The sequence below is a fragment of the Poromitra crassiceps genome (assembly GCF_964638095.1).
Source record: "Poromitra crassiceps genome assembly, chromosome: 3".
NCBI classification, from domain to species: Eukaryota; Metazoa; Chordata; class Actinopteri; order Beryciformes; family Melamphaidae; genus Poromitra; species Poromitra crassiceps.
Genome location: NC_139625.1, coordinates 60,362,435 through 60,389,716, shown reverse-complemented (window position 1 = coordinate 60,389,716; position 27,282 = coordinate 60,362,435). Strand labels below are relative to the sequence as shown.

The following is a 27,282-nucleotide window of genomic DNA, read 5'->3' as shown; positions in this document are numbered from 1 at the left end:
GGACACTAGGGGGCGTGGATGACCCACCAATACACCTCTATGAGGTGGGTAACAAGCGCATACTTAGAAGGCAAACTCTTCTGGCCCCTGGTTAGTTCGGTTGAGAATGAGATATGAAATAATATGAGAGAGATTCATTACAAAATGCTGTCTATTTGGGGGGGGGGGGCGCCAGTGTTTAAAAAATGCACATGATTCTTCTATCTTAAAACACCTGTTTTGTAAAGGTATTGGGACTCCTAACCTTTAATAATAATGCAGTAGTAATAATACAGTATAGGCTTACCTTTGATACCAGACATCAATTTGTTAGTGTAGGTGGTGTCAGTGAGGTATCTCATTATCAACTTGATAACAGCTAAATTATGCTGTGAATGAGTGGTGGAATGGATGGGTGGGAACAGCTGCCCCAAAGACCCTTATTTCTTTCTTTCTTGATAAAAATGTGTTTATCAGTCATTTGTAACGTGTTTCAGATGGTGGAAGACGGCTCCACTCTTGTGCGCAGGATGGAGATCAGCGTGGCTGAGGCAGAGAAACGAAGTGGCAAAAACTCTGTGAACATGCAGGAGACGTTCACCGTCTACCTCATTGAAACACGGTGAGAATATAGCGTGACCCTTCCCATCCCGGCCTTGAAAAGTATCATTCATATTAAAGGGAAAACACTCTAGGTTGTTTAGAGGTGAGATGCTTTTATATTTTTGAACCCCTTAGCTTTTAATTATTACCAGTACAATGTGTATTATCTCTGTTTTATCACTCCTGTGTCTTGTCACTAATAATTTAACTACAAACCTGCCCTCTTGGCTGTGTTCCCAAAGGCCAATGGATGCGATCGCTGAGGGTCGTAACCCGGCCCCGGACTCTCTGTGGAGGAGATACAGCGAATTTGAGCTACTGCGAAACTACTTACTAGTCACCTATCCGTTCATCGTCGTGCCCCCTTTGCCTGAGAAGAGGGTGAGTTCACTTTCCAAAATGAACCCCGTCCAGCCCTGCTCCACTTCATTGGGGAATTCTCAAATCTAACATGACTGGATAGGTGTGAGAGCTATAAAGAGTTTTGAGCTTCAAGCCAACCAGCTACCAGCTGAATGAGATTGAGCTGATTGAGCTTATTCAGATGAATATATGAAAAACAAATACAAGGTAAGGGTACTACTTTAAAAGTGTTGTTTACCAAACTACTAGCTACATCACAATGAAAAGTAGTTAAACTATATCTTAAGTACTCTTAAAAAAATAGCTTGTCAAACTAAAACTACTTTCAAAAAGTACTTCAATTACATCTAAACTACATCACGAGAAATGATCACGATCTGATTCTGGAATCTAATTCATTTTTTTAATTGATTCATTAATTTATTTGGATCCCCATTAGCCACTACCAAGGTAGCGACTACTCTTCCTGGGGTCCACATAAGTACATTACATCATAATAACATCACACAAAACACAGAGTCAAGTGTGCAGCTGTGTTTGATTTAGGGACTGGCAGGCCAATCCTCGCTTAGGCAGCTCGAGGATGTGTTTTAAGGAGAGGATAGGGAGAAATTGTTGAGGTGGAATCAGGAAAATGCTTTTTTTTATCATAATTTTTATTGTTTCCTTTGTAGATCAAAATCTATCAAAACACAACAACCCAAACAAAGAGAAAAAGAAAGAAAGAAAGAAAGAAAGAAAAAACAGAGAAGTGCCATACAAGTGCAAACGATCATCACCAATATATACTGTACATAGCACACTGCACTACACTTGTACCCACACACAACTGCAAACATGCGTGCACAGAAAAACACACACACACACACACACACACACACACACACACACACACACACACACACACACACACACACACACACACACACACACACACACACTCTCTCTCTCTCTAGCTATGTATAATGTAGGCATAGACTCACAAGGTGAAAACAATACCAGCCAACACTGTCTGGTAACAGACAGTGTTAACTGGTAACTGTCACGGCTGGCAAAAAAAAAAAAACTACAACGTACAACAGCTGTTTGAAAACTGAGAAAATCTAGGTAAAATATATAGGACATCTACACAACACAGGGACTTCATAAGGAGAGAGGGCGCTCTGGAGAATGGGCTTAACAGTCACCATGGATGGAATGATCCTTCAGGACAGCACTTTAAACAGACCTTTTAAAAGAGGTTCCTGGCTGAGATAAACACAACATCATGCAAACAGAGGCATTGTTGCACACACACACACGCACAAGTACATATGCATATACAGACATACTGTACACTCATATCTCCACACAGCAGACTCTAGTCTAGGATCTGTTGAAAATGCAAAATTTCTAAGATTTCTAAGAAAGATTAATTGTGCAGCACTACAGTTCTGTGTTCACATTGACTATCCAATATCTACAGTTGCTACTCTCCAGAAACACATTTTTATACAGTGAGAGTGTATTGACTGTGGGTGGGAAGAATATGGAGAGGAGAGGAATGCTGAGTAATGCACATTATGGCACATTCCCAAAATAATTTACATTTAGATTTGATTTTTTCCTGTCGGTGCGAAATTGGAACACTAGAATGTAGGTGTTTCACCATACACTCAGTTCACGATACACTCAGTTCACGATACGATACGTATCACGATACTGGGTTCACGATAACGATACGATACGATACGATTTTAACAATATTTTTTTAAACTTGAATAATGACAATATATGACTGGAAAAGTAGTATTTTATTTGAAATGCACAAATACAAAACATGCTGTTGTGGGAAATTGTTATTACAATAACAACTAGAAAAAACATGAGATTGGAGATAAGGCTTATCTTGAAATAGAATGAGTTACACCGTCACTTAGATTTACTTTGAACTAAAAGGTTTCTCAGCAGTATAAATTCTCATTATGCATCTTCAGTTTTTCTTCAAACTCAAACAACAAGACTTTTCTTAATCTATTTTTTATGCATCTTCAGTTTTTCCTGTCAAGTAAACAGTTTTGCCAGAAACTCAATTGAATGGTTTCTCTCCTGTATAACTTCTCATGTGTCTCTGAACTACTTTCCACACATTGAACTTCAACAAACAAAGACGTTTCTTAGTCTATTTAAAAAAAAAAAAAAAAAATCCGCGATATGAGATTTCATCTCAACGATACATATCGTGACGTTTTACTATCGCGAAATTTCGTGGGACGATATATTGTGACACCCCTACTAGAATGCGAAACATGTTGCCCCAGACCGGTTTGTAAGCTTTGCATGCGGAAAATTCATGCACACATATTCCACAAATCCGTCCCGCATTTTCGTGGTGCAACAGTGTGAAGCGGCTTTTAAAGTGTTTTTTCCTTGTGTGCAGGCGGAGTTTGTGTGGCACAAGCTGTCGGCAGACAACATGGACCCGGACTTTGTAGAGCGGCGCAGGGTCGGGCTGGAGAACTTCCTGCTCCGCGTCGCGTCACATCCCATCCTCTCCAATGACAAGATCCTCTACCACTTCCTCACTGAGGTGCATGTCACAGAAAATAGCCAGCCTATTTGTATTTGGTTATAGTCTGTACCTGTTGGTGTGGCATCATGACTGTATTTCTTTAAAGAGGTTAACAAGACATGAATCATTGATTTAATTATTTTCCTGACTGTGTTTGGCAGGAACATGGCTGGAAAGAATTGGTGTTTGAGACAGGATTTCAGGCCAAGGTACATTTATGCATTGTTTTCATTAATTTTCAAATGATACACAATATACATCGCTGTATTTTCTACCAGTACCAAGTGGGCTAAATGTTCAGTTGTAAGTCAAAGCCACATGTGAGATGTCACAAGCACTTTTATTAAAACAAGACTCGGATCAATATAAAATGCAAAGACAGGGTAGGGCTGGGTGTGATATGGACAAAATCAAATGTCACAATATTTTTGAACAAATACATTGATATTGATATTGTGACAATGTTGTAGGGATGACTGTTGGTGCTTTCTCAAAATATTGACACAATGAGCTGTTTGATCAATAATCATCAGTAATTATGTGGATATGACTAGTGGTTAAAGGCAAATAGAACAGCTAAAACCATCTGGTAAGTTCAGAAAATGACATCACTTTACAGCCTTTAAAACCGGGAAAATACAGCATTTATGCCACATCACGATATTACAATGTCCAACAATATGAGACGATATCTAGTCTGAAATCACAACATCGATATAATATTGATATATTGGCCAGCCCTACTGAATACCCCTTTTAATCGCAGGCAGATTCCAGGCTGAGAGCTTTGAGTGCCACCTTCAGGGTGAGGAATCCAGACAAGTAAGTCATTTCCCCCCTATAAATACTGTTAGAGAGGCTGAACTAATAGGCTGTGACACATGAAATTGGAGTGGAAATCCTACTATTGTTTGTTTACCTGAATGCAGTGCCTGGATTATCTAACTACGATATAATAAGACTTCTATATATCTATCTCTTTATCTATCTATCTATCTGTCTATCTATCTGCCTGTATTTTTTTCTCACTCAGACGCTTCATTGAGATGAAACACCACAGCGATGAACTGCAGTCTCATACCTCTCAGCTGCTCCGAGCACGAGCAGTAAGTCTCACACACACACACACACACACACACACACACACACACACACACACACACACACACACACACACACACACACACACACACACACACACACACACACACACACACACACATGCATGCATACATACAAACATCAACAAATCAAAATAAATCCGCACCCCCCTCCCATCACTCAAATCACCCCACCACAAAAGAACGGTAAAAAGAGCAAGGACAATCATTTCTGATCCCACTCACCCAGCACACCATGTTTTTCAGTTGTTGCCCTCCAGGAGGCGCTACAGGTCACTGCCCACCAAAACAACCCGTTTTAAAAACAGTTTCTTCCCCACTGCCATAGGAACACTGAACTCCCTCTGACAATCCCCCTATCTCTGCTGTATTAGATATTCTAGAAATCTCAGGCACTGTGGACGCTCGGTTTCTGGGGTGGAGACTGGAGATGACGCGCCATGGGCGCAGTTATGGAAATGCTTGTATGAGTACATGATTACTTCAAGATTCAAGATTTTTATTGTCACTCCATGGTACAAGTATCACGTGTGAAATTCTTGTGCTGTGGACTCCGTTTACAACATAGTACAAATGTAGGGCATATGAGTGCAAAAACAACAAGAGACACAACAAGCAATAAGGCAGTATAGTGATAAGACAAGTCAGAGACAGTGGCATATTCACTGCACATAGGTGCACATGTCCTGTGCATACTTTAGCTGTGCTTAAACATTTTAAATTCGGCGTATTTGACATATAGGTGCAAATAGCATATTCCTTATTAAACATACAATTAAACTCTGCGTTTTAAATTCGGCGTATTTGACATACGGGTGCAAATAGCATATTCCTTATTAAACATACAGTTAAACATTAGACATACGTAATGGTAGCAGCTACAGTACGGTACAGTACGGCTACTACACTATTTGTGTATGTTAAGGAGTCTCGTGGCCTGCGGGAAGAAACTTTTCCTCAAGCGATTTGTGTGTGCTTTTGGAACCCTGTATCTTCTCCCTGAGGGTAACAGTGAGAACAGGCTGTTGTGGGGATGGTTTGTGTCTTTGATGATCTTCAGGGACCTCCTGAGGCACCGCTGTTTATACAGTTCATGCAGATCTGGCAACTCACATCCTGTTACGTGCTGGGCCGCACGTCTCACTCTCCGTAGCGCCCTGCGGTCCATGGTGGTACAGTTCCCATACCAGGTGGTGAAGCAGCCAGTCAGCAGGCTTTCAATGGTGCCTCTGTAGAAGTCCGTAAGGATTTCTGGCCTTAGCCCAAATTTCTTCAGGCGCCTGAGTCCATGTATTCGCTGTTGGGCCTTTTTGACAACAGTGGCGGTGTGGTCGGCCCAAGTCAGGTCCTGGTGGATGTTGACTCCCAGGTACTTGAAGCTGTCCACCCTTTCAACCACTGTGCCGTTGATGGTGATTGGCTTATATACTTACTTATATATTCCTTATATACAATGTTGTCTGTTATTCCCTCCTCATCACTTTTGATAAGCACTTTCATACTGCTGACTTGCTTTCTCCTGGAGAAGGCTGTGTAGAGCAGCTGGCCATGAGTAAACACTGGCTGAGGTAGGTAGATGCCAACTCGGTCATTCTCTTGCCCCTTGACCTTTGATGATGGTAACTGAGAAAGTCAATCTTATTGGGAACTGCCGTCTGACAAAGGGGAACCTCATAATTTCTGTCATGGTGAGGAAATCTTGGCAGGAAGATCCTTTCACCTTCTTTGTCCCTACATAAATCTCACATTGATCCACCTTGTCCATCATCTGCACCACCACCATCCGGGGGCCATTCTTGAGAGTACAATCAGGACCTGCTTGTAGGTTCCTAAGCAGCTCTGGGGCACGTTGGCGCAGTGGTAGCACTGTCGCCAAACAGGCTTTTCTGTGTGGAGTTTGAATGTCCTCCCCCTGCTCCCCTGGGGTTCCTCCATACAACATTGGTATGGACCCCCACTAAAAACATGCAGGAGATCGACATCTGACCAGTGACGACAACGTTTGAAGATGGTCTCCGGGTGCTGTACGCTAGAAAGCTACCCACTGCTTTTTTTTCAGTTGCAAAACATTTTATTCACAAAACACTGTTGTTAACGTAAGTGTAGGGAGATAGCAAAAGCCATAGAGCTGAATTCTAAAGTTGAGTGCTGGTTTGCAGGATCTGGATTGTGTTGTTGTTGGCCATCAATGAGGGGGGGCTAGGCGGGCCCACGGTGGAGATCTTGGTGCAGGAAGACTCCACCACCTGATGTTTGTTGTTGCGGGGGTCTAAAGTCAGCGTGAAGTGGCACGTCGGACCCCAGACTGTTTGTCCAAGTCGTGGTTTTCAGCCTTGAGGCACTTGGTTTCTCCCAGGACCGCCTCAATCTTATGGTTGATCACGTTGGTCACCTGAGTCTGAGCGTAGGTGATGAACAGCTTCTTGGTCTTGGAGTGGCTGTTGTACTTGTCCACAGTGTGGCGAGCTGCCATCTGAACCTCAGCTGTCAAACCAGCTGCTCAGCAGAGGGACATTTTTGGTTGTGATGATCTCCTCTTGCGCAGGCTGCTCTCCCATACACAGCTGGACAACAGAGATTCAAAATGAAATTTTGATGGCACAGGGGTTTTCTGATCTAAAAACTGTTTTTTCTTTCTTTCAGTGTAACTGGTTGAGAAATGCCACGCTTAATATTGTTTGGCCCGCGACTCGATTTTTCTGTATGTGGCCCACAACTGAAAAAGATTGTCCACCCCTGCTGTAAAACATATCACTGCAGAAAAGGTCCAACCTCTGACCGACCACTGCTCCTGGCCTTTGTGGCCAGGCAATTGTGATGTCATCTGTGAGTGGATGATGTCATCAGTGATGATGTCATATGGGTTGGATTGTGTATTGTATTTATTGCATGTGATGTTCTATGTTGGAACCTGGCTTATGTAATATACTGAAAACAAATTCCTCCAGCCTGGCTGTGTGGCCATTAAAGTATCTCATCTAGTTCAAGTTCAAGTTCAAGTTTATTCATATGTCCCAGAAGGGCACTTTGGGTTGCAGCAGAGCATAATCATAAACCAGTCATAAAATCACACAAGACTCGAGATAAAAACATGAAAACAAAGTGCAGACACAAATAGACGTAAAACCATAAAAACCATAAAAAGACCAAAACAAAAATGGAGACACAATAGACCACAACGTAGTACAAAGTAGCAGTTCAGTTCAAAAGTGCCAGTGTAGTTTAAAGTGTATTAGAGGCCATGGCCGATAAGTGCAAATGCAAGGCAGTCTAAGAAGGACACTTAGCCACACAGCGCTACATATTACAGAAAATAAATGCTACAATATAACTATTGTCTAGGAGAACATAAAATAAATAAAAACATCAAATAGATGTTACATTATATTCTCTTAAGTAGCATTTAAAGCTTGAATCGAAGCAGGCACAAAGGAATTCCTATATCTATTTTTCTTAGCCAAGGGAGCACGAAGACGAAGGCCAGATGGAAGCAGCTCATATTCAGAGCTCAGCGGATGGGCGTTGTCTGAGCAGATAGCCCTTGCTTTTTTCAGCATCTGCAAGTTGAAAATGTGGTCTAGGCTCCCAAAATGGATTCCGGCTATTTTTGAAGCCGTTTTCACAATTCTCCCTAGGGAGTTCCTATTCTTGATGTCGAGGCTGCCATACCAGCAGGCAATAGAGAAGGTGATAACAAATTCAATGAAAGCGCTGTAGAACAATTTCATCAAGGTCTGGTCTACCTGGAATTTGGCAGGTTTCCGGAGAGAAAAAAGGCGCTGCTGACCCTTTTTGCACAGCGACTCTGTGTTTAGATCGAACTTCAACCTGCTATCAATTATAGTACCCAGCAGTGGCGGCTGGTGAGATTGGAAACAGGGGAGGTCGCCACCGAAAAGAATTTGGGCGTTTTTTCTTTCTCTTTTGCCCAAAATGCCCAAATCTCATTTTAAATTAGCATTAGGATTAGACTGTTGTGATGTCATTATTCAGTTTTAACCATCAATAATTGTTCCTTTTCTCATTATTTCATTTCTCAGAGTAAATACTGTATATTTATTTAGAGATTTTTGTCAATTATTTGTGCTGTTATGGTTATAATTAGCCTAGTTACTCACTTCTACACTATCTTAGATTGTGTTACTTATGGATGGCATGGAATTATAGTGAAAATAGATTATCCCCCCTTTTTGCTGGGGACCCCACTTTGAAAACCACTGGCTTAGGCTAGAACTGTTGTGAGAAGGTTTCAGGATTTATCTCTATGCATTAGGCTGTGATTACTACAAGCGCGTCGATTTGGGTAGGGTTGGTTGGGACAAGTCACAACCAACATTTCAGGGTGTCCAATTGTCCCTACCAACTTTTAAGCAACCTTATTTGCATTATCTTTGGAGTGCAGTTATATAGGTCATTTAGATTGTCTTCCCATATTTTGCAAGGATAGAATTGACCCGACCATTATTGAGTGAAATTAGTTTGCAATATGTTCAAAGTTACATTTACCCCTGTTTTTCACAACTGAATGGGCCAGTCCAATTTTTTTCCCCCAAACTCACGTTTGATTGGCTCATTTGGCTGATGACCAAACAAACGCCCACCCACACACACACACACACACACACAGTTTTCTCTGGAGACAATCTTTCTCAGAAGAGACTAACTAGCGACAAATCTGGAGACTTTTTCTGACATGGGATTAACATACCAGCAAGCAGCAGTGACGCAGCAGTGCAGTAGTGCAAGCAGCAGCAAGCAGGCAAGTCCCGCTAGCATCGATGCTAATTTAGCAAAGTACAGCGCGCAGCTGAAGCACATGGCTATAATATGGATGTTAACGTCCATATTAAGTAGTCATGTGCTTGCGCGATGACAACAGTGTATTGGCATGTCAAATGGTGGCAATTGACATCAGACTGAAGACTGTGCAACTCTTAGGAGGAAGAAATGTAGGATGTATGATGTGTGGGATTCAGTGGCAATTTTTTCTTTCCAAACCGGCTGTTTGTGAAAGAACATGATTAGATGGCTAAACCTACAGTTTGTGTTTGTTAGTTACAATTATGCTGACAGGAGAGCTGAGCAGGTGGTGACATGAAAGTTATTGAGAAAAGGAGAAGATACTGAATAATGACATCACAACAGTATAATCCTAATGTTGATTTAAAATGAGATATTCGTCTAAATATGGCTAAAAAAGGTAAAACATTTCAAATTTCTTTCGCCGGCGCCCTTGCGGGCGCCACCGAACCTGCCTCCCCTCATGCCATCCTCGACCCTACCAACTTTGAGACCAAAACGACGCCCTTGGATTACTATTTATATAAATCTATTTATTCACATAGATTCATGATATATTATGTATTATTGTGACATCAATGTTTTGATTAATCTGCACCAGTACCGAAAATGTAGCTGTATGCACTGATCCTATGATGTCATTGTAATCACACTCAGGTGTGCTTTCACAAGACAGGTGTTGTCCATTCAATCAGCCCACCTGTCTTTATAATGGCTGTCTTGCACTGTTTGTATGATACTTGACAAAGTCTATGGCCAAATAGCGTTAAATTACACTTTATTGCATCTGGAACAAGAGTGTGCCTTCCCCTGCACTATATCAACATACTCGTTTAGTTACATTCCAATTCATCAACTTTGGAGCATTATTTACCCCCCCTTCCCGACATGCTAGGTTGACATGCTTCGTCCCAATCGATTCCTTATTTCTTCTAATTTCATATGTGTTAGAGAATGCATTCTCTAACAATATGGTATAAAGATCACCACTCACGCTTTAAAAATGAGCTCGCTGTCAGCCATCGATTTACAGGCCAAATTCAGTAAAAAAATGTGTGAATTTAAGGTTGCGGGTTTTATTATAAAAAATTACAGCATTAAACTTCAATACGACAAAAATAGCGCTGCTCGGTGAACCATTTCCACGCCGAATTTAATAGAAGGCCCGGATAACTTGAAATCAATTGACTTACTTGTATATCCATGCCGTCTGTAGTGGAACCGCTGCAGCCGAGACGTTGCAAATATTCCAGTTTTCTGACATTGCAAATATCCCAGTATCGCGCACCGCAAGGCTCCCGCAACTCGAAACTCGTTTTGGGACTCGTAATCCAATGCAACGACTGTCTGGCTTGTGAACACTTACTGATTGATAAAAAGTAAATAAAAATAAGGGGGAAATATAATATGCTGCTACTGTCGTCAGTAAATGTCGTAAATCATTCCTGTCAGGTCATCACATGGGTCATCACAGCAAAGTGGATTTCACTTCCTACTTGATTCAGCGTGAGAGACCAGTGGACGATACAATGTCAATCTTAGCAATCTATCCAACCAACAACCAATTAGGTTTCACCTGGTTTCACCAGGCTAAGGGCGTGTTCCGCTCCAGCTCAATCTGGTTGGTTGGAAAACACATCACTCTCACGTGTTCTCTGTGAATTGCAAGTGTTTTTTTCAACCAATCATATTTTTTCATTAGATAAATTACCAAATAAATAAACGCCCACAGGGCGAATGTTTTTTTAACTACCTACTCCAGGCTGGGACCAGGGCCAGAGTGACTCGTCTGCATGGAGCTCTCCTTTCCATCAGTGCCCTACAGGTCACTGTTGTTGAAGCATTTTAAGAATATAATGAATGAAAAAATGAGTGTCTGCACATAAGAAAAAACACATTTGATTGATATTTTATTATAAAAAAAAATATGAAAAATGAAAAATAAAAAATAAAAAATTATAATATTTTTTTTTATATAAAATCCCCAATCTAATAGAGGAGGACCATCCTCCTATGCCTCACTGGAAAAACCTCCTCTGGAACCCAGATATTTATATTCAGTGACCAGGTCAACTATCTAATCTAATCTACACAAACAAAAAACCACACGCCTGCATTCTTATGTGTTTAACTCTCTGTCTTATAGCAAATCATTCATCTTTTTCTTTTGTCTGTCACTGAGGCCCTTTGCACACCATAATACAATATAATTCATCTTTATAATATCTACTTTCTAGTTGTAGATTGATTGTTTAAGCTCATGATTCCAGTATTCAAGAGTGACACATTGTACGCTTTTTATTTATTTTAAGGCCAAATTGCCCATCATACTGCTATGTATTCTGTCTGTCTCAAGCTGGCTTGATGCAGGTCACCATTGTACACACTTCTCAATAAATTATTTAAACAATACATGCCTGCAGTCAAACGGTTGCTGTATACACAAACAAACACACCGGGGTCAGGGGTCAACCCTTGGTTTCTACCTGTGTAAACAGAGGATTTTTAATTGTTGTTCTATTCATGTGACTTTGCCTAGAGGGTTGCAGACAGACTCTATGGTGTTTACAAGGTCCATGGGAACTATGGAAGAGTCTTCAGGTATGACACCAAATAAACAATGTGCATGACAACAATACCTTACCCTACCCTGTGTGTGCCTCTATCTAACCTTACCCCTACCCTGTGTGTGCCTCTATCTAACCCTAACCTGTGTGTGCCTCTATCTAACCCTAACCCTACCCTGTGTGTCTCTATCTAACCTAACCCTACCCTGTGTGTGCCTCTATCTAACCCTACCCCTACCCTGTGTCTGCCTCTATCTAACCCTAACCCTACCCTGTGTGTGCCTCTATCTAACCCTACCCCTACCCTGTGTGCCTCTATCTAACCCTAACCCTACCCTGTGTGTGCCTCTATCTAACCCTACCCCTACCCTGTGTGTGTGCCTCTATATATGGTCATTGCAGTGAGTGGAGTGCCATAGAGAGAGAGATGGGAGATGGACTGCAGAGTGCTGGCCATCATATGGATGCGTGAGTATTTTGCTTGCTGACTTTCCAAATCCATTGTATCTCTTTATTTTGATCAGTTTTGGCCATTGTCCAATAGACCCTTTTCACAGGGGCCATTTTGTGTCAAAAAGGCAGGGTAAACACTGGTGCAAGCAAAACACTAATGAGGGTTTCCAACTTCCATGATTGGAATTTTGAAACCCTCATTAGTGTGTTGCTTGCACCTGTGTTTACCCTGCCTTTTCGGCACAAAATGGCCCCCGTGAAATGGGTCTATTGGTCTTGTACAATGGGTAGTTTGAGCCAAGCAGTCTGATTGGTCAAAAAAGTATTTCAGGCATGTTTATAAATACCCTAATGTACAAGTTGCAGTGCTTTATGGGTTGCTATGTCAAATGTCATGGTGACCAAGGAGCTAGTTAGTGATCTTTCCTGTTCCTCACATACATGCAGGTATGCTGCTTCCATAGATGATATCTTGGAAGAAGAGGAACATTATGCAGACCAGCTGAAAGAATATCTTTTCTATGCTGAGGCCCTTAGGTAAGCTTTTTAACCAACACAGCTTCTAAGTATTTAATGGAAATGAGTGCATTAGGGGCTGTTTGCATATAGCATTAAAAGCAATGGGAAGTGGCCAGAAGGCACACAAAAGCTGGTCGCTCCTGAGAAATGCTGGAGCCTGTGTTTGTGTTTTTACTCTCAGTTTTTTTTTTACCTTTCAGAAAAGTGTTGGGTGACGTGAACCGCTTTTTCCAGGCAACAACTTGTGATGACAGAGATGCTGGCTGTTTCCAATAGCAACAAGACATATGGAGGGGGGGGATCGAAAATGTGATTCCCCCCCCCCCCTCTTTATTATTATATATTTTTTGCTCTAACTGAAATGTCTTATGGTCACTCACAATTCAGTAGTTCACAGGCTAGCTTGGTTCCAGCCTTAAAACTCGTTATATACAGATTTTTTAGAAATGTCTATGGAGAAATGAATTGGGAACTCTCTTCCAGGGCAAGAAATGTCAGCTTTATTGTCTGTCTATCTGCTAGAAGATCAGCTATACCAGCTGATTACTGAACTATAGCAGCTGTTACGCTAATATCAGGTGAGGTGACATTATCTGATATGCCTTTTCTCCTCAAAAAGTGCTCCAAGCAACACTTTTTCCACGGAGAAATAGAAAGTATATGATACACCGGCATGCTGGTTCCAATCTTAAGTCTTTTCATGTTCAGATATGTTCATTATAAACTGATAAATGCTCAAAGATGCAATCGATGCTCCTTGGCTATAGCTCAGTGAGATAATAAATACTGTACTGTACGGGCTTGTCTAAGGAAAGGTTGCTGGTTTGAGTCCCAGCTGTCAACATGTGCATGTTGTGTTGTACACTCTGCTGTGGCCCGGCAGGGCTGTGTGCAGGAAACATGAGCTGACGCAGTTTGAGCTGGAGATGGCCTCGCAGGACCTCATCTCCAAGAAGCAGCAACGCGAGGAGCTGGCTACAGGGGTACAGTGTGATATACAGTACATGGTGCATCAGGAGTACAGTGTGATATGGTGCATCAGGAGTACAGTGTGATATACATGGTGTATCAGGAGTACAGTGTGATATGGTGCATCAGGAGTACAGTGTGATATACATGGTGCATCAGGAGTACAGTGTGATATACTGTACATGGTGCATCAGGAGTACAGTGTGATATACTGTACATGGTGCATCAGGAGTACAGTGTGATATACATGGTGCATCCGGTCATACACCGTACTTATACCATTTACTGCACTTTGAAGAAAAGATGGCAGCGTGTAACAGTGTTTTCTCAGGGACTCACGCTGTATATATCACTTTTATTTCACCTCTAAGGTCTTTGAGGAAGACTCTAGACCTGGTGAACATTCACCATCAGAAATGACCTACAAGAGTTGAATCTTGTCATTTGACCCGAGTCAGAGAAAGGAGGGAACATAATCCATTTTAACAGCTGAAACACTGACAGCTTGTCTGAAATGAGTAAAGATTTTCCCTTGAGAAAATGCCTCAGACCTTGTCACCATTGATGACCATTGTTGAGCAGATGCCTGGTAAGCTCCTGTTTGAAGCATGGGACTCTTATGTTCAAATGAAAATATTTTAAACGTCGAGCACCTGGCACTCTGAGCGCTAAAAGCACAATAAGTTGTCAACGCTGTCATGAATGTGTTAGGGTGCATCCTGTCCTTTGAAAAGAACAAGTGAAAGAAACCACAGCTGTGAAAATGGGTTCCAGCCTAAATCATTTTCCTTCTTGTCTGGTGTTGGTCCTCAGATTGTGCGGACGTTCTCCTTCAAAGGCATGACCAACAAGCTTTTTGGCCAGGAGGCTCCGGAGCAGAGGGAGGCCCGACTGAAGCTGCTGGAGGAGATGATAGCAGAGGGGGAGGAGATGGTCAAGGAGAAAAGCGTTGAGTGCGAGTGAGTCCTACTCTGACCGATATTCTGAGCGCTTCACATAGAAACAACACAGACACACTTGTCAGGGTTCCCACACATTTTCATGGATGACATTCAAAACTTTTCCATTACTTTTCAAGGATCAATAATATAATTTCCATGTTATGTGAGGCAGTGACTCTGAATCAATACCAGAAACTACACTGGACAAATGGGACACACCTCTTAGTTGGATTTTAGTGCTTGAGAGTCACTGTGTCACATTACATCAGTGTTTCTCAAATAGTGGTCCCCTAGTGGTCTCTGAGTAGATTTATATTTTTTTCCTTTTTTTACACCTCCCACTATCCAATCAGAGAAATGCTTACATTTTCTGGGAAACGGAAGGTCAGATTGCCATGCCTATTATTGACTATATGTATTTTTTCACCCCCCGAATCCAACGCCACCACCCGTGAGTCTCTACGAGTTGCGGTTGTGGAGATACATCCACTCTGCATGCAGGGCTACAGGAGAGAGACAGAGTAGGCATACAGCGGGGGTTGGGAGTTCCAAGTCACTGACAAAACACTCTATTTCAGTGATTGCTGTCAGAATATAGAGCCATTTAACACTTATTTGAACACAAAAACATCACTGAATGCAACTTTAAGATGGCAACAGATAGCCTATTTGACTTTGGCAACATTGTGCATTTATTGAACTTGAAAAAACTTTCTTTGAACTTTGAATATATTTGAACTGAAAAGGAGAAATAAATGTAAAAAAAAAAGTAAATGGACTAAAATAAATTATATATATATATTTTTTTATAGCAGTTACCGGTATCTTGTTTTCATAATTGTGGGAAGCCAAACATTTGATTAATTGTACAGCCTTAGGCTAATGCTATTTGTAATTTAATTAGCCTGTAATTTATAATTTACAGTTGAAGTAGTAGTCCTATTGTTTTTGGGGATGTTTTGGGAGTTAGGTTTGTCCCCGAGTTTTTTTTTATTGGTTAAGTGGTCCTTGGTCTGAAAAAGTTTGAGAAACACTGCATTACATTGAAGCTATTGAAAAAAAACACACATTTTCCATAAAAATATTAATATAAAATACAAGAAGCACGAAAATCGACACGCACCTAGAGAAAATAAATGTTCCCTTATGTTACATTACATGGAAGGTTATCCACGGAAGATTACTGTAACAATAAATTTTTTGATTGATTGATTGATTGATTGATTTTATTCACACACATCGTCATCATTTAGTACATTACAGTATTCATGGCAATAGTACATCAGTAATACGTCAATAGTTAATAACGTTCAGGCACTAAGGTACAGGAATAAATCAAGAACAAGACAAGAAATTCATAAACAAGACTTTCATGTGTGAACAGTAGTTAATCATATGTAAATAGAAGTTGCTTCTTTAAATTTATCTTAAAGGTGGAGACAGAATGTGACATTTTTAGGTTCGCATCAAGCTCATTCCAGATCTGCGGTCCTCTGCACACACCACTGAGTCTGGTGCATTTTAACCTTCGTTTTTTCCCAGTGATTAGGTGTTTTTCTCTAGTGTTATAGGTGTGCAGGGGAAGGGAGATTGGAACAAGGTTACATAATTTATGATTTAGTTTATGGACGACCTGGTACATCATACAAGCATTCTGGAGGTAATTGTACTCTACGGGCTCTATCGTTGCATCGGCCTATGAACTGCGCCCAACGCCAGACGCAGCCCAGAGTAGTGGGCGTGGACCAGCGCACTCGATATTTTGGTATCGGCGCTACACGCAGCTTTAAGCATTACAACCACGCCTTTTAAGCGTAAAATTATGCACAGTCTGCTCATTGGAGAAGTGCAGTAAACCAGTCCCCAGCTTGCCTTTTAAGCTCCAATTCCACGGAGCGATCCAGTCCGGTCAAAGCCAAGCGCTCTGCTCCCCCCCTCCCTTTCATCCCCAAGCACTCTGCTCCCCCCCTCCCTTTCATCCCCCTCTGTCTGTCTCTATATATAGGCTATTATTCCATATTATTATGCTTCTCAAACCAATCTAACTGCAGTTTAAATACTGCAAGCATGTAAATACAAAAATACAAAATAAAAAAAGTGAAAAGAATGTTCTAAACTCATCGGCTAGAAAAAAATAGTGTATCCCTATGATGAGATTAGATTGGTGAAAGTTTGTCCAGAATTATATCGTTTTCTCTCCCCTGCTGCACAGGTAGGATGATGCACATAAATATAGCCTACATTATGTAAAGTCATTGCAGAAATGTGTTTTTATTGTAAAACTAAATGTGAAGTAGGGCCAATTTATTGGAGCAAACATCACAGTATAGCACATGACAGTAGAACCGCGTTACACTGTCACTTATCTAAATCACGTTAAATATACGAGGGATATATATAGGCCCAGAATGACATATATGTTTCACATAGGGTTGTGTTTGGATTTCGCAATTTTATTTTGTCCAATATTGAAATGCTCTACAATTGCATGTTGTGCTAACATTACACATTATTTCGATCTATTTCGATGTACCTTTCTATCTATTTAGGCTAATTTGGATGCGATTTATTATCGAAATGTATTAGCCCAATGCATGCTGGGAGATTTCACGTGTGGCTGTTGCAGGGAAGCCAGGCAGTGAATGTTTGGCCAGAATGATCTCGTTTTCTCTCACCTTCACTGCACAGGTAGGATGATGCAACAGCCTCTGAATGTCACGGGCTCAAAACTGTCATGTTAGAAAAAACTGTCATGTTGTTATACTATGTACGGTATAGACAAGTTTCCTGGCCGTTCCTAGGGCGGTGCCATAGCAGCCTTTCGTGTCACCGGCTTCCGGTTAAGTCCACAGCACCGGCTTCCGGTTAAGTCTACAGCAGCGAGCTCCACAGAAGGCAGCAGCCGAAATATCCAAACTTTTTTTTTACAACGATCGATAACATCAGCTACACCAACGTTAGCAGACGTTATTAACAATGGTTAATACTGGAACACATTGTGCAGTGCGTGGCTGTCACAATACACAGAAACGCTTGAACGAGTGGTTGGATCGACAATGTTTTGAGCATCAGCCCGCTACCAAACGGCTTTGTCCCTGCACTCGACAGTATTCCTCCTACCGAAAACCAGCTGACGATTCGGATTCACGGATGTGGCTGAAGGCTTTAAATCTGAAGAAGCCGCCGAAATACGTCAATGTTTGTTCTCACCACTTTGTGGACAAAAAGCCAACCAAAGAGAATCCTTTCCCTGAACTGTGGCTAGGATACGTGCGGCCTCCTCAGAAAAAGAGACGCAGACTGGAGCGAGGCACTGCTGCTGAACTGCCGGGTAAGCTAGCTCGCTGGGTAGTTATCATGTTAGCAACGATATAGCTGATCATCCATGTTATTATTATTTGGCTACGTTGTGTTGGTTTTGTGTGTTTACTTTGTTGCATTGCCTGGTGTAACGCTAGTTAGCTAGCTAGCACTGCAGAGGCTAGCACTGCAGTGTTGAGCTAATGTTGTGGGCTTGGATCAGCCTCCCCGACGTTCCAGTATTTACCTGTCTGAAAAGTAATGCTTAATGAATAAATATGCTTAGTGTATATACAGCCAAGTTCCATCCATTCAGATTAACAAATCATCAATTTGCAGGGAAACCCCTGGTGTTCTCCAGAGCCCACGTTGTTAGTACAAATTACAGGCTAATGTTAGCTTGCCAGGCTGTTGCTAGAAACACAACAAAGTTCCATCCCTGATCACATTTACATTTAGAGCCTTATTCTCTCTCCTCTCTCTTTCAGGTAATGCAGAATCAACACCCAGTGAACCTGAAGCAGAACCTGAACCTGCACCTCCAACACACCGCGATGCTCAGACCCAGTGGGAAGACCCAACACAGGTTGACCATAGCTATGCCTATGCGTCAACAAAGGCAGTCATGGTCAATAAAGCTACGCAGTGTGGGGCAGAAATCCAACCTACTGTGGCTAGCACCATGCTCCTTACTGATGACAACTCACTGCTATTCACGGGAGTGCACCTGTTGTGGTTTTTCGAATTGGTGTCTGCATTAATGCCGTTCAGTCAGCCCTCATTTGCCCTTCCTGTTGTTGACCAAATCTTGATGACCTTAATGAAGCTAAAACTAAATCTTGTCCTAGGAGATATTTCTCATCGCTTCAATGTGTCTACCAGCATGGCGAGCAAAGTTATTTCTCACTGGATTGATGTGATGGGTGAACAGTTTAAATACTTTATCCCCTGGCTTCCAAGAGAAATCATCCAGGCCACCATGCCAGTTTCATTTAAACAAAACTACCCTCGAACCACCTGTGTCATTGATTGTGCAGAAACTGCTATTCAGAGGGCAACAAACCTTGACACCAGGAGTTCCACTTTCAGCCACTACAAAGGAACCAACACGGCTAAATATCTAGTTGCTGTTGCTCCCAATGGGCTGTTCATGTTTATATCTAATGCATATGTAGGCAGAAGCAGCGATAAGTACATCACAATGGACAGTGGGTTCCTGGAGCACTTGAGGCCAGGTGATGAGGTAATGGCTGACCGCGGATTCACAATTCAAGACCTGCTGCATGAAAGAAAGGTCAGGTTGAATATCCCTGCATTCACCAACAAACGTGGACAATTGACAAATGAGGAGGTGACACGCACCAGACGAGTGGCCAATGTGCGCATCCATGTAGAGCGAGCAATAAGAAGGCTCAAAGTGTTCAAGATTTTGTCCCAAACTGTCCCCATCTCCATGACACCAAGGTTGGACAAAATTCTAACAATCTGTGCCGCCCTAGTTAACCTTAGGGGGGACCTCATACGGCCGCCAAAAGAGCCTTAGATAATGCACACATGATGCATCCATCTCAAGTTGCAGCAACTAGATTGTGTGACTCAATGTGAAGGGACTCAATGATGACTTCTCATTTCAACCTTTCTTATGAACAGACATGTTTTTGCTATGTTCTCATGTTCTTTTGTTTTTGGATTATGTAAACATGTATTTTTGCTATGTAATCATGTTATTTAGTTTTTTTATTCTGCTGCTGCTGATATTCTGTTTTACTTTGTTGCTGAATAGACTGTTTTTTTACTTAAAGCGTAACATTTTTCACCAATAAAACTCTGTAAGAGATTTTGTGTCATTGTAGTACTTCCAGGAGTTCACTTTTCCATGTCATACAGAGTTCAATGCATTCATTGTTTTTGGTACTTGAGTGCAAACAGTTATGAGTAATTAATCAGAATCAGAAATCAGAAAATCTTTAATGATAATTGAGTCTCTTCACAAAATTGTGAGTGTTCATACAATGAATAGAAAAAAATAGCATCCGATAGAAGTAACAATGTATAGTTTGTGTATACATAATATATCTATACACTAATAAATTATATAATAATCATGCATATGTTGATTTATATATAATATATCTAGCATCCAATACAAGTAACAATGTATAGTTTATGTGTATACATAATATATTATAATATATCTATATCTATACACTAATATATGATATAATAATAATCATGCTTAAGTTGATTTATATATCTAATATATCTAGCATCCAATAGAAGTAACAATGTATAGTTTATGTGTATACATAATATATATCTATATCTATACACTAATAAATTATATAATAACAATCATGCTTATGTCGATTTATATATCTATAATATATCTACACAGTTATAAGGAAATAGATGTAATAATAACAATATCAATAATAATAAATATATATAATGTATCTATACTATAGAGCAGAAACACTGTGGTATTTTGCGCACAACTCCAACCGTCCCTCGACAAACTCATCTACTATTTTCGGCAGCATGTGAGCAAAGTAGAACCTGCGCAGCCTTGTGATATGCTGTTCAGCAAAGGCTTGGTTGAAGGGCACGTCTACTTCTATGTATTCTGCTCTGTTCCAGATGACCAGCATGCCATTTTTAAGTCCTGTGCAATGCATGCCAAGTTGGACCTGCAGGTAGTACCCTTTGGGTCCGTTTTCGTTTGCGCTGTACACTCCATTGCCCATGGGTTTCACGTCACTGTTCTTTGCAGTCAGTGCTTCAGTGAGCGACTTGTTCTTGCCTAGCACAGGAGTTTTGATCTCCAACAGCACGTCCGTGTTGAGGACTCCATCAGGACTTGCTGCAAGCCATGGCTCCCCCGGGCAGACCACCAAACCTTTGGTTTCGATGCTGTAGCCCTTGTCCTGCAGCACCTGCCTGGCTTGTTCCTCACCCTCCACCCCTTGGCGGGTTGCAGCATTGCCACGGAAGGTTGGGTGTAGATGCTCTGCCATGAACTTATCAGGTGCCGTGGTGGAGCGCATAGGCACCCTTTTTGCTGTGCTTGCTGTAATGCGCACCCTCCGCATATCGTGCCACAGCTGTTCTTGGCTCTGAGCTTTCGTGTGCCGCTCAATCTCCACCAACTGGGCTGGTGACATGTCTATGAATTCTGTGTAGAAGGCTCTGCACTTGACGCAGGCGAGCGGTGTGTTATGCTGCTCATCATGGGGGAGAAGCAACGGAGATGGTGTTTTCTCCACAGTAGGAGCGGATGGAACAGCATTGAAGCATTGCTGCAGGAGCCCATGGTGTGGGGAAGTAAAAACTGCAGCCATAGGTGAGGCAAGCACACTCTTCCTCCACTCCTCATGCGTCATGAAGACCTTGGCTGGAGCTGGGTTTGGAGCACCTGAAGATGAGCTTGATGTAGACGGTGACTTGTGCAATTTATGGCGGGTGTGGCGTTTGAATGACATGTCCTTCATTCTGTGCTGTCCAGCATTTCTTTTTGCTCCACTGTTCCACAGGTTCTGTCCATCTGTGCAGGCAAGCCCTGTTTTTCCCTGTCGCACAGCATTTTCCACCTACAGGAGTACAAGAAAACACAAACACATCAGCAGGGGCTTAAATTGGCTATTGTCAATATTTGCCCTAGTAACACAAAACCAATAGTTTATTGTGATGTCTTGCTCTATAAAATAAAACTACAAATGGTAGGCTAACTTAGTTTGGTTGACTTTGATTACTTTCATCCAACTAATATTTTGGAACAAGAAGTACAAGTGTACAGTACACATCTGTGACACTTAAATAGGCTATGTAACTATATTCTATTTCATTCTATTTAGTGTTTATTTCATGTTATTATCCATTCCTATATAGCCTAACCCTAATTCATATAATGTATAACATGATATAAACACAGAGATGTTTATATGTTTTTTCACAGTCTAAGTGTAAGCAGAAGCATGGCTATTTTCCCTCGGTGATCAGTAAACAACAACAGAGGTAAACTCCGTATTTACCACTAGACCCCAGAGTGGCCTATCTGGTTTGGTGTTGTGGGATTGTGAGAATTTTGTTTTCTATGGTTTTCTCGTAATATTCATTCACAACGGGAGATAGCCTGACTGTGGGTAATTTGATGAAATACATATGCGTTACAACATACCTTCCAAAGGATTGCAGCAGCGTGGCTGCACGATCGACCTGGCCCAGCTACACAACTGCACCCCGCGGTCTCCACATCTCCTGCCTCGGTCACCACCACCCACGCGTTGTGCCATAAATTGTTGAGACACTGGCTTGGTTCAACACTTGCCTTCAAGTAAACAAAGCCGTCGTGTTTGTACATGAGCACACGACCTACTTTGTTGCTGTGGAGATATTGGTACGCCTCGGAGCCTTTGAGATTGTTCATCGCGTTGCCGTCCACCGCCATTGATTCCTCAAAATACGCTATAATCCTGCCTGTAGTTACGTTCGGCCATTTATACATATTATCTTCCCATGTGTCCACTGTCAACGGGTGTGGGATAGACACTCTTTCGTTAGATAGGAGACTCTGAGAATGATCCCAAGTTTGCATTTTTTCGGCGGTCGCTATGGCTACTACGCTAGTACAGCACGTTACGCTCCTCTGACTGTATTCACAAAACACCGGAAAAGAAAGACACGACGGCGGCCGAGTCCGGACGCAAACCGGAAGTGCCCAGGAAACTTGTCTATAACAACTTATTTTTTCTGAGAGAGAGAGAGAACCGGCGAACTTTTTTTCAAGCAGTCGTATTGTGCCTGTCAGACTGATGAGCAAGAGAGAGGGAGTGACACAAAGAGAAGGGGCACAGAGGAGAGGCAGAGGAGCGCTCCGCGCAACCGGCGCACTGAATAGGCCTGGTTTTCAAAAGCGCAAAGCGCTAAATTAACGCCAGGACGGAAGATATCATTAGGCCGGTATTTAAGGCCGAAACGCCCATTCTCGCCCATTCTGGGACTGCACCACGCCTATTTTGCGTAAAGCGCATTTCTGGGCCTAAAGCCATGTTGCTATCTTCCCGAAGCAGGCGCAAGGCACGTTTTTTTGCGTTTAAGGCCAGTTTTTGCGCCGAAGGCCTGTGGGAGAATAGGGCCCTGCCTCAAAAGGTTATAACGACGGAAAAGCGGTCTGGTAGGAGAATTGAATTCGGACCACGACAAGGCGCGTATGACTTTCTTTGGGAGAATCTGTAGCTTTTTTAAGTGGCTTGGAAATGTGTTGCAACAGATGACATTACAGTAATTTACATGATGATCCAATAAGGTTTTGTATAGAGTAAGTGCAGATAGTGGGAGAAAATGTCTCAACTTGAAAAACAAACCAAATTACACGCAACAAAATTCCATGACTTTTCGAAAACTTTCAAGGATTTTACTAATTCCATGACTTTTCCAGGCCTGAAAAATTTGATTTTGAAATTCCATGACTTTTCGAAAACTTTCAAGGATTTTACTAATTCCATGACTTTTCCAGGCCTGAAAAATTAGATTTTGAAATTCCATGACTTTTCCAGGTTTTCCATGACCGTGGAAACCCTAACTGTGCTTTGTAGAGGACACAGGAGAACACTATGTTTTTCACTTAAAGCTGAGTGTGTAACTTTTACATATAAATGAAAGTCTGTTACATTCAAGCCATTGCCAAATCAGTTTCAATGCTGATTGAGCCTAGCGCTGCCAGATAACTCTCCGTATTCCACAGCAGACCAGAGCTTTCATCCTGCTGTCGTCCGGGGACATTCCCGTGCTGCTCGGCCTATCCTGCTGATTTATAGTTAGCCTTCTGCTAACTTGAATGAGGCAAATAATTCAGTCATGAATCTTCTCTCTAGACCTTCCACATATTATTGGACCGAATGGATCAAATTCTGAAGTGAACTCCCTCTGAGTTTTCATGAGCTTTTTAAATGGTAATGTAGAAACAACAAAGATGTCTTGCATTTTATTGCTCAGAGCATTCAAACAACACATTGATAGCTGTTTCCAGTTTTAGCGTGACAACAAAGAGCAAAGGAAACGATCGGGAACTGATCTTCCTGACACCACATGAATGCAGCGCACGTTCCTTCACTGCTAGAAGAGCCGGAAGGGGGAGAGAAAGGTTCTGCACTACAAAAGTTATCCTTTATTTATCCCCTTGGGGAAATTCATCCTCTGCATTTGACCCATCCTCTACTAGGAACCTTCCTAGAACTAGGAGCAGTGGGCAGCCACTGTGCAGCGCCCGGGGACCAACTCCAGTTCTTTTGCCAGTACCTTGGTCAGGGGCACTGACAGGAGCATGAACCCTAACATACATGTCTTTCTTGAAAAGTTATACACTCCAGCTTTAAAGTTGTATTCCGCAAGTTTTTAGCCTGTGCTTGCTTATTCAAAGTAAATACCAAATGTTGGCCTATACTTGACCATATGTATTTCAGCCTGTCTGCTGTGTTGTTGCAGAGAGCATGTTGAAGGGGCGTGTGTGGACATGCAGCGCTTTAAGGAGCAGAAAGACAAAGATCTGCGGGAGGCCCTCATCAACTATGCTGTCATGCAAATCAGCATGTGCAAGAAGGCAAGTCACCAATCAAGAGCCACACTCATCCGTCCTGTCTGTCTGTCTCCGTTCATTTCAATTCATTTTCAATGACAGTTGTCCGGGCAGCGCTGATGCAGATTCGTCATCGTCCATTTAGCAAATAAATTAGTAAATGTTCCTACTACTTATTTTTTTAGTTGGCAAACGTTGACGTTCCAAAACAGCCCCAACGAACAGAAATCTATCCGCCAATAATCCTGTCCGTTTTCTGACGGATCAATGTGGCCGCAGACTTAAGCTGATTACAAAAATGAATAGCTCAAAAATAGCTCAGCCAATTATATCCAAGTTCAATAAATGGTGTTTTTTAACCTACTCGGCTACTCCCATGTCAAAACACTATAGATTGTGAATTTTGAAATTGAATATTTTGTAAAAAATCTAAAGGATCCCGTCTGTTAAAACCTACCTAGGATCACTGAGATAAATAATTGATGCCTAGGATCCACTGTAAAGTACTATATCATGCTTTCATTTTGTGCTCTCAATTGTTTGGTAAGAGAAAGTGTCACTGTTTTCAAATGATGGATATCTAATTTTGGAATGAAACTATTATTATAGTATTTTTTCTTCCTCTCTGTTTTCCTGCAGGGAATACAGGTGTGGAGCAATGCCAAAGAATGTTTCATCAAGATGTAAAGTTTGAGACATTTTCAGGAGACTTTCTCCTCTCTCTCTCTTCTCACTCAGAGAAAGAACTGCCACTGCTTTTGGTTTGCAGTAGGGTGCAACATTGATTTTTATGTATTTATTTATTTATTGTATCACATGTGGAAATGCAATTGCATTTGTAAAAGCTACCAACCCAAAAAGCCCCAGTAATCACGGTGGTACAAAACACCTTTAAGAATTACACTAGGGGTCAAGCTGGACCACCAAGATGGGAAACTACAGTGACATCAGCACAACGTGGTCTAGGGAGTGAGGAAGAGTACTGACTAGATTTACACGCAGCCTGGAGTTAGTGCCAATAACAGCCGGGTCCACTCAGGCAAAATTTAATTTGCCCAAATTATTATGTTTAATCACTTACTTACTTAACCATTTAGCTGAAATTCAAAGACATTTAAAGAGAGGACACACTGCCTGGTATTGGGATCAATCTCTTTTTTGGTTTGTTTGTTGTGGAGGACGAACTTTTACTGTTTTGGCTGCTTGTGAATGTAGTCATTTCTGACAGCATGAGGGACTAATGTCAGCTGAGAGAAGCAGCACAAGGGAACTGAACTACTGTAGAACTACCAATACCTGGCAATAATGAAGTTGTAATTGGCAGATATATTTTATATGGTGTACTTAATAATTCCATGATGAGAGTGAACGTTTATTACATTCAATGCATTGATGTACAGTAATGCTCATTCATTTAGCACACAATGCACATGATCTATTATTTTAATCTGCATTGATAAGACTGAAAATATTTGTGTTATGTCTACTTGTAATTCTTTTAGTAACAATTCATTCCTGTTTGAAGGCTTTCCAGCAATAAGCTTTATGAGTTTATTTAAATACTTTTTTGTCCATGTCCTTTCATAACTAATATTTTGATGCTCAATTTATAGATACAGCTCATATTTGTTCTGTTTATGATTTTAATTAAAAAAAAGTGTCTCCCCACTAACTGTATTTCCAGTCAATCAATCACAATCAAAGACTGGAAAGATTTAACGACAGGAAAAATCAAATCAAATGAATTAAGATTAGATTTTTCAGACACATAATGAAATCCAATTTATCAGGGTGTTGTACCCCGTACTTACAGGGTACTTACGGGGTACAAGGTACTGCTTTAGAATACAGCCCACGCCCCTGTAGTTACACAGTAGTTACTATGTAAGTACGGGGGAAATTACACTGCTTTAGAATACAGCCCGCACCCCTGTAGTTACTATGTAGTTACTATATAACTACGGGGTACAAGGTGTTTTACCCTGTACTTACAGGGTACTTATGGGGTACAAGGTGTTGTTCCCTGTAGTGGACCAAATATGTACTTACCGGGCACAAGGTGTTGTACCCTGTACTTACAGGGTACTTATGGGGTACAAGGTTTTTTTTCCTGTAGTGGACCAAACATGTACTTACAGGGTAGCTAAGCGGTACAAGGTGTTGTACCCTGTACTTACTGGGTACTTACAGGGTACATGGTGTTGTTCCCTGTAATGGACCAAATATTTACTTACAGGGTACAAGGTGTTTTTCCCTGTAGTGGACCAAATATGTACTTACAGGGTACTTACGGGGTACAAGGTGTTGCACCCTGTACTTACAGGGTACTTACGTGGTACAAGGTGTTGTTCCCTGTAGTGGACAAATATGTACTTACAGGGTACTTACCGGGTACAAGGCGTTGTACCCTGTACTTACAGGGTACCTACGGGGTACTTACCCTGTGAGTACAGGTGTGGTACCCCGTACTTACCCTGTAAGTCAGGGCTATTCAACTATATTGTTCAGGGGGCCACATTGTCAGAAAGCTAAGGGCCCAGGGGCC

General features: G+C 41.6%; 1 protein-coding gene across 1 annotated transcript; it reads left to right on the top strand.

Annotated features, from left to right (window-relative positions):
- Window positions 1-476: 476 nt before the first annotated feature.
- LOC310773581 (sorting nexin-4-like) lies at window positions 477-26,314 on the top strand (the record flags this gene model as incomplete). Its single annotated transcript, XM_083633489.1, has 13 exons — window positions 477-601; window positions 825-963; window positions 3,365-3,514; window positions 3,658-3,705; window positions 4,263-4,318; window positions 4,530-4,602; window positions 11,957-12,018; window positions 12,387-12,452; window positions 12,885-12,974; window positions 13,840-13,939; window positions 14,739-14,884; window positions 24,647-24,761; window positions 25,377-26,314. The coding sequence occupies 13 exons, from the start codon at window positions 477-479 to the stop codon at window positions 25,422-25,424; spliced, it is 1,218 nt and encodes a 405-aa protein (XP_083489615.1). The 3' UTR covers window positions 25,425-26,314.
- Window positions 26,315-27,282: the final 968 nt, after the last annotated feature.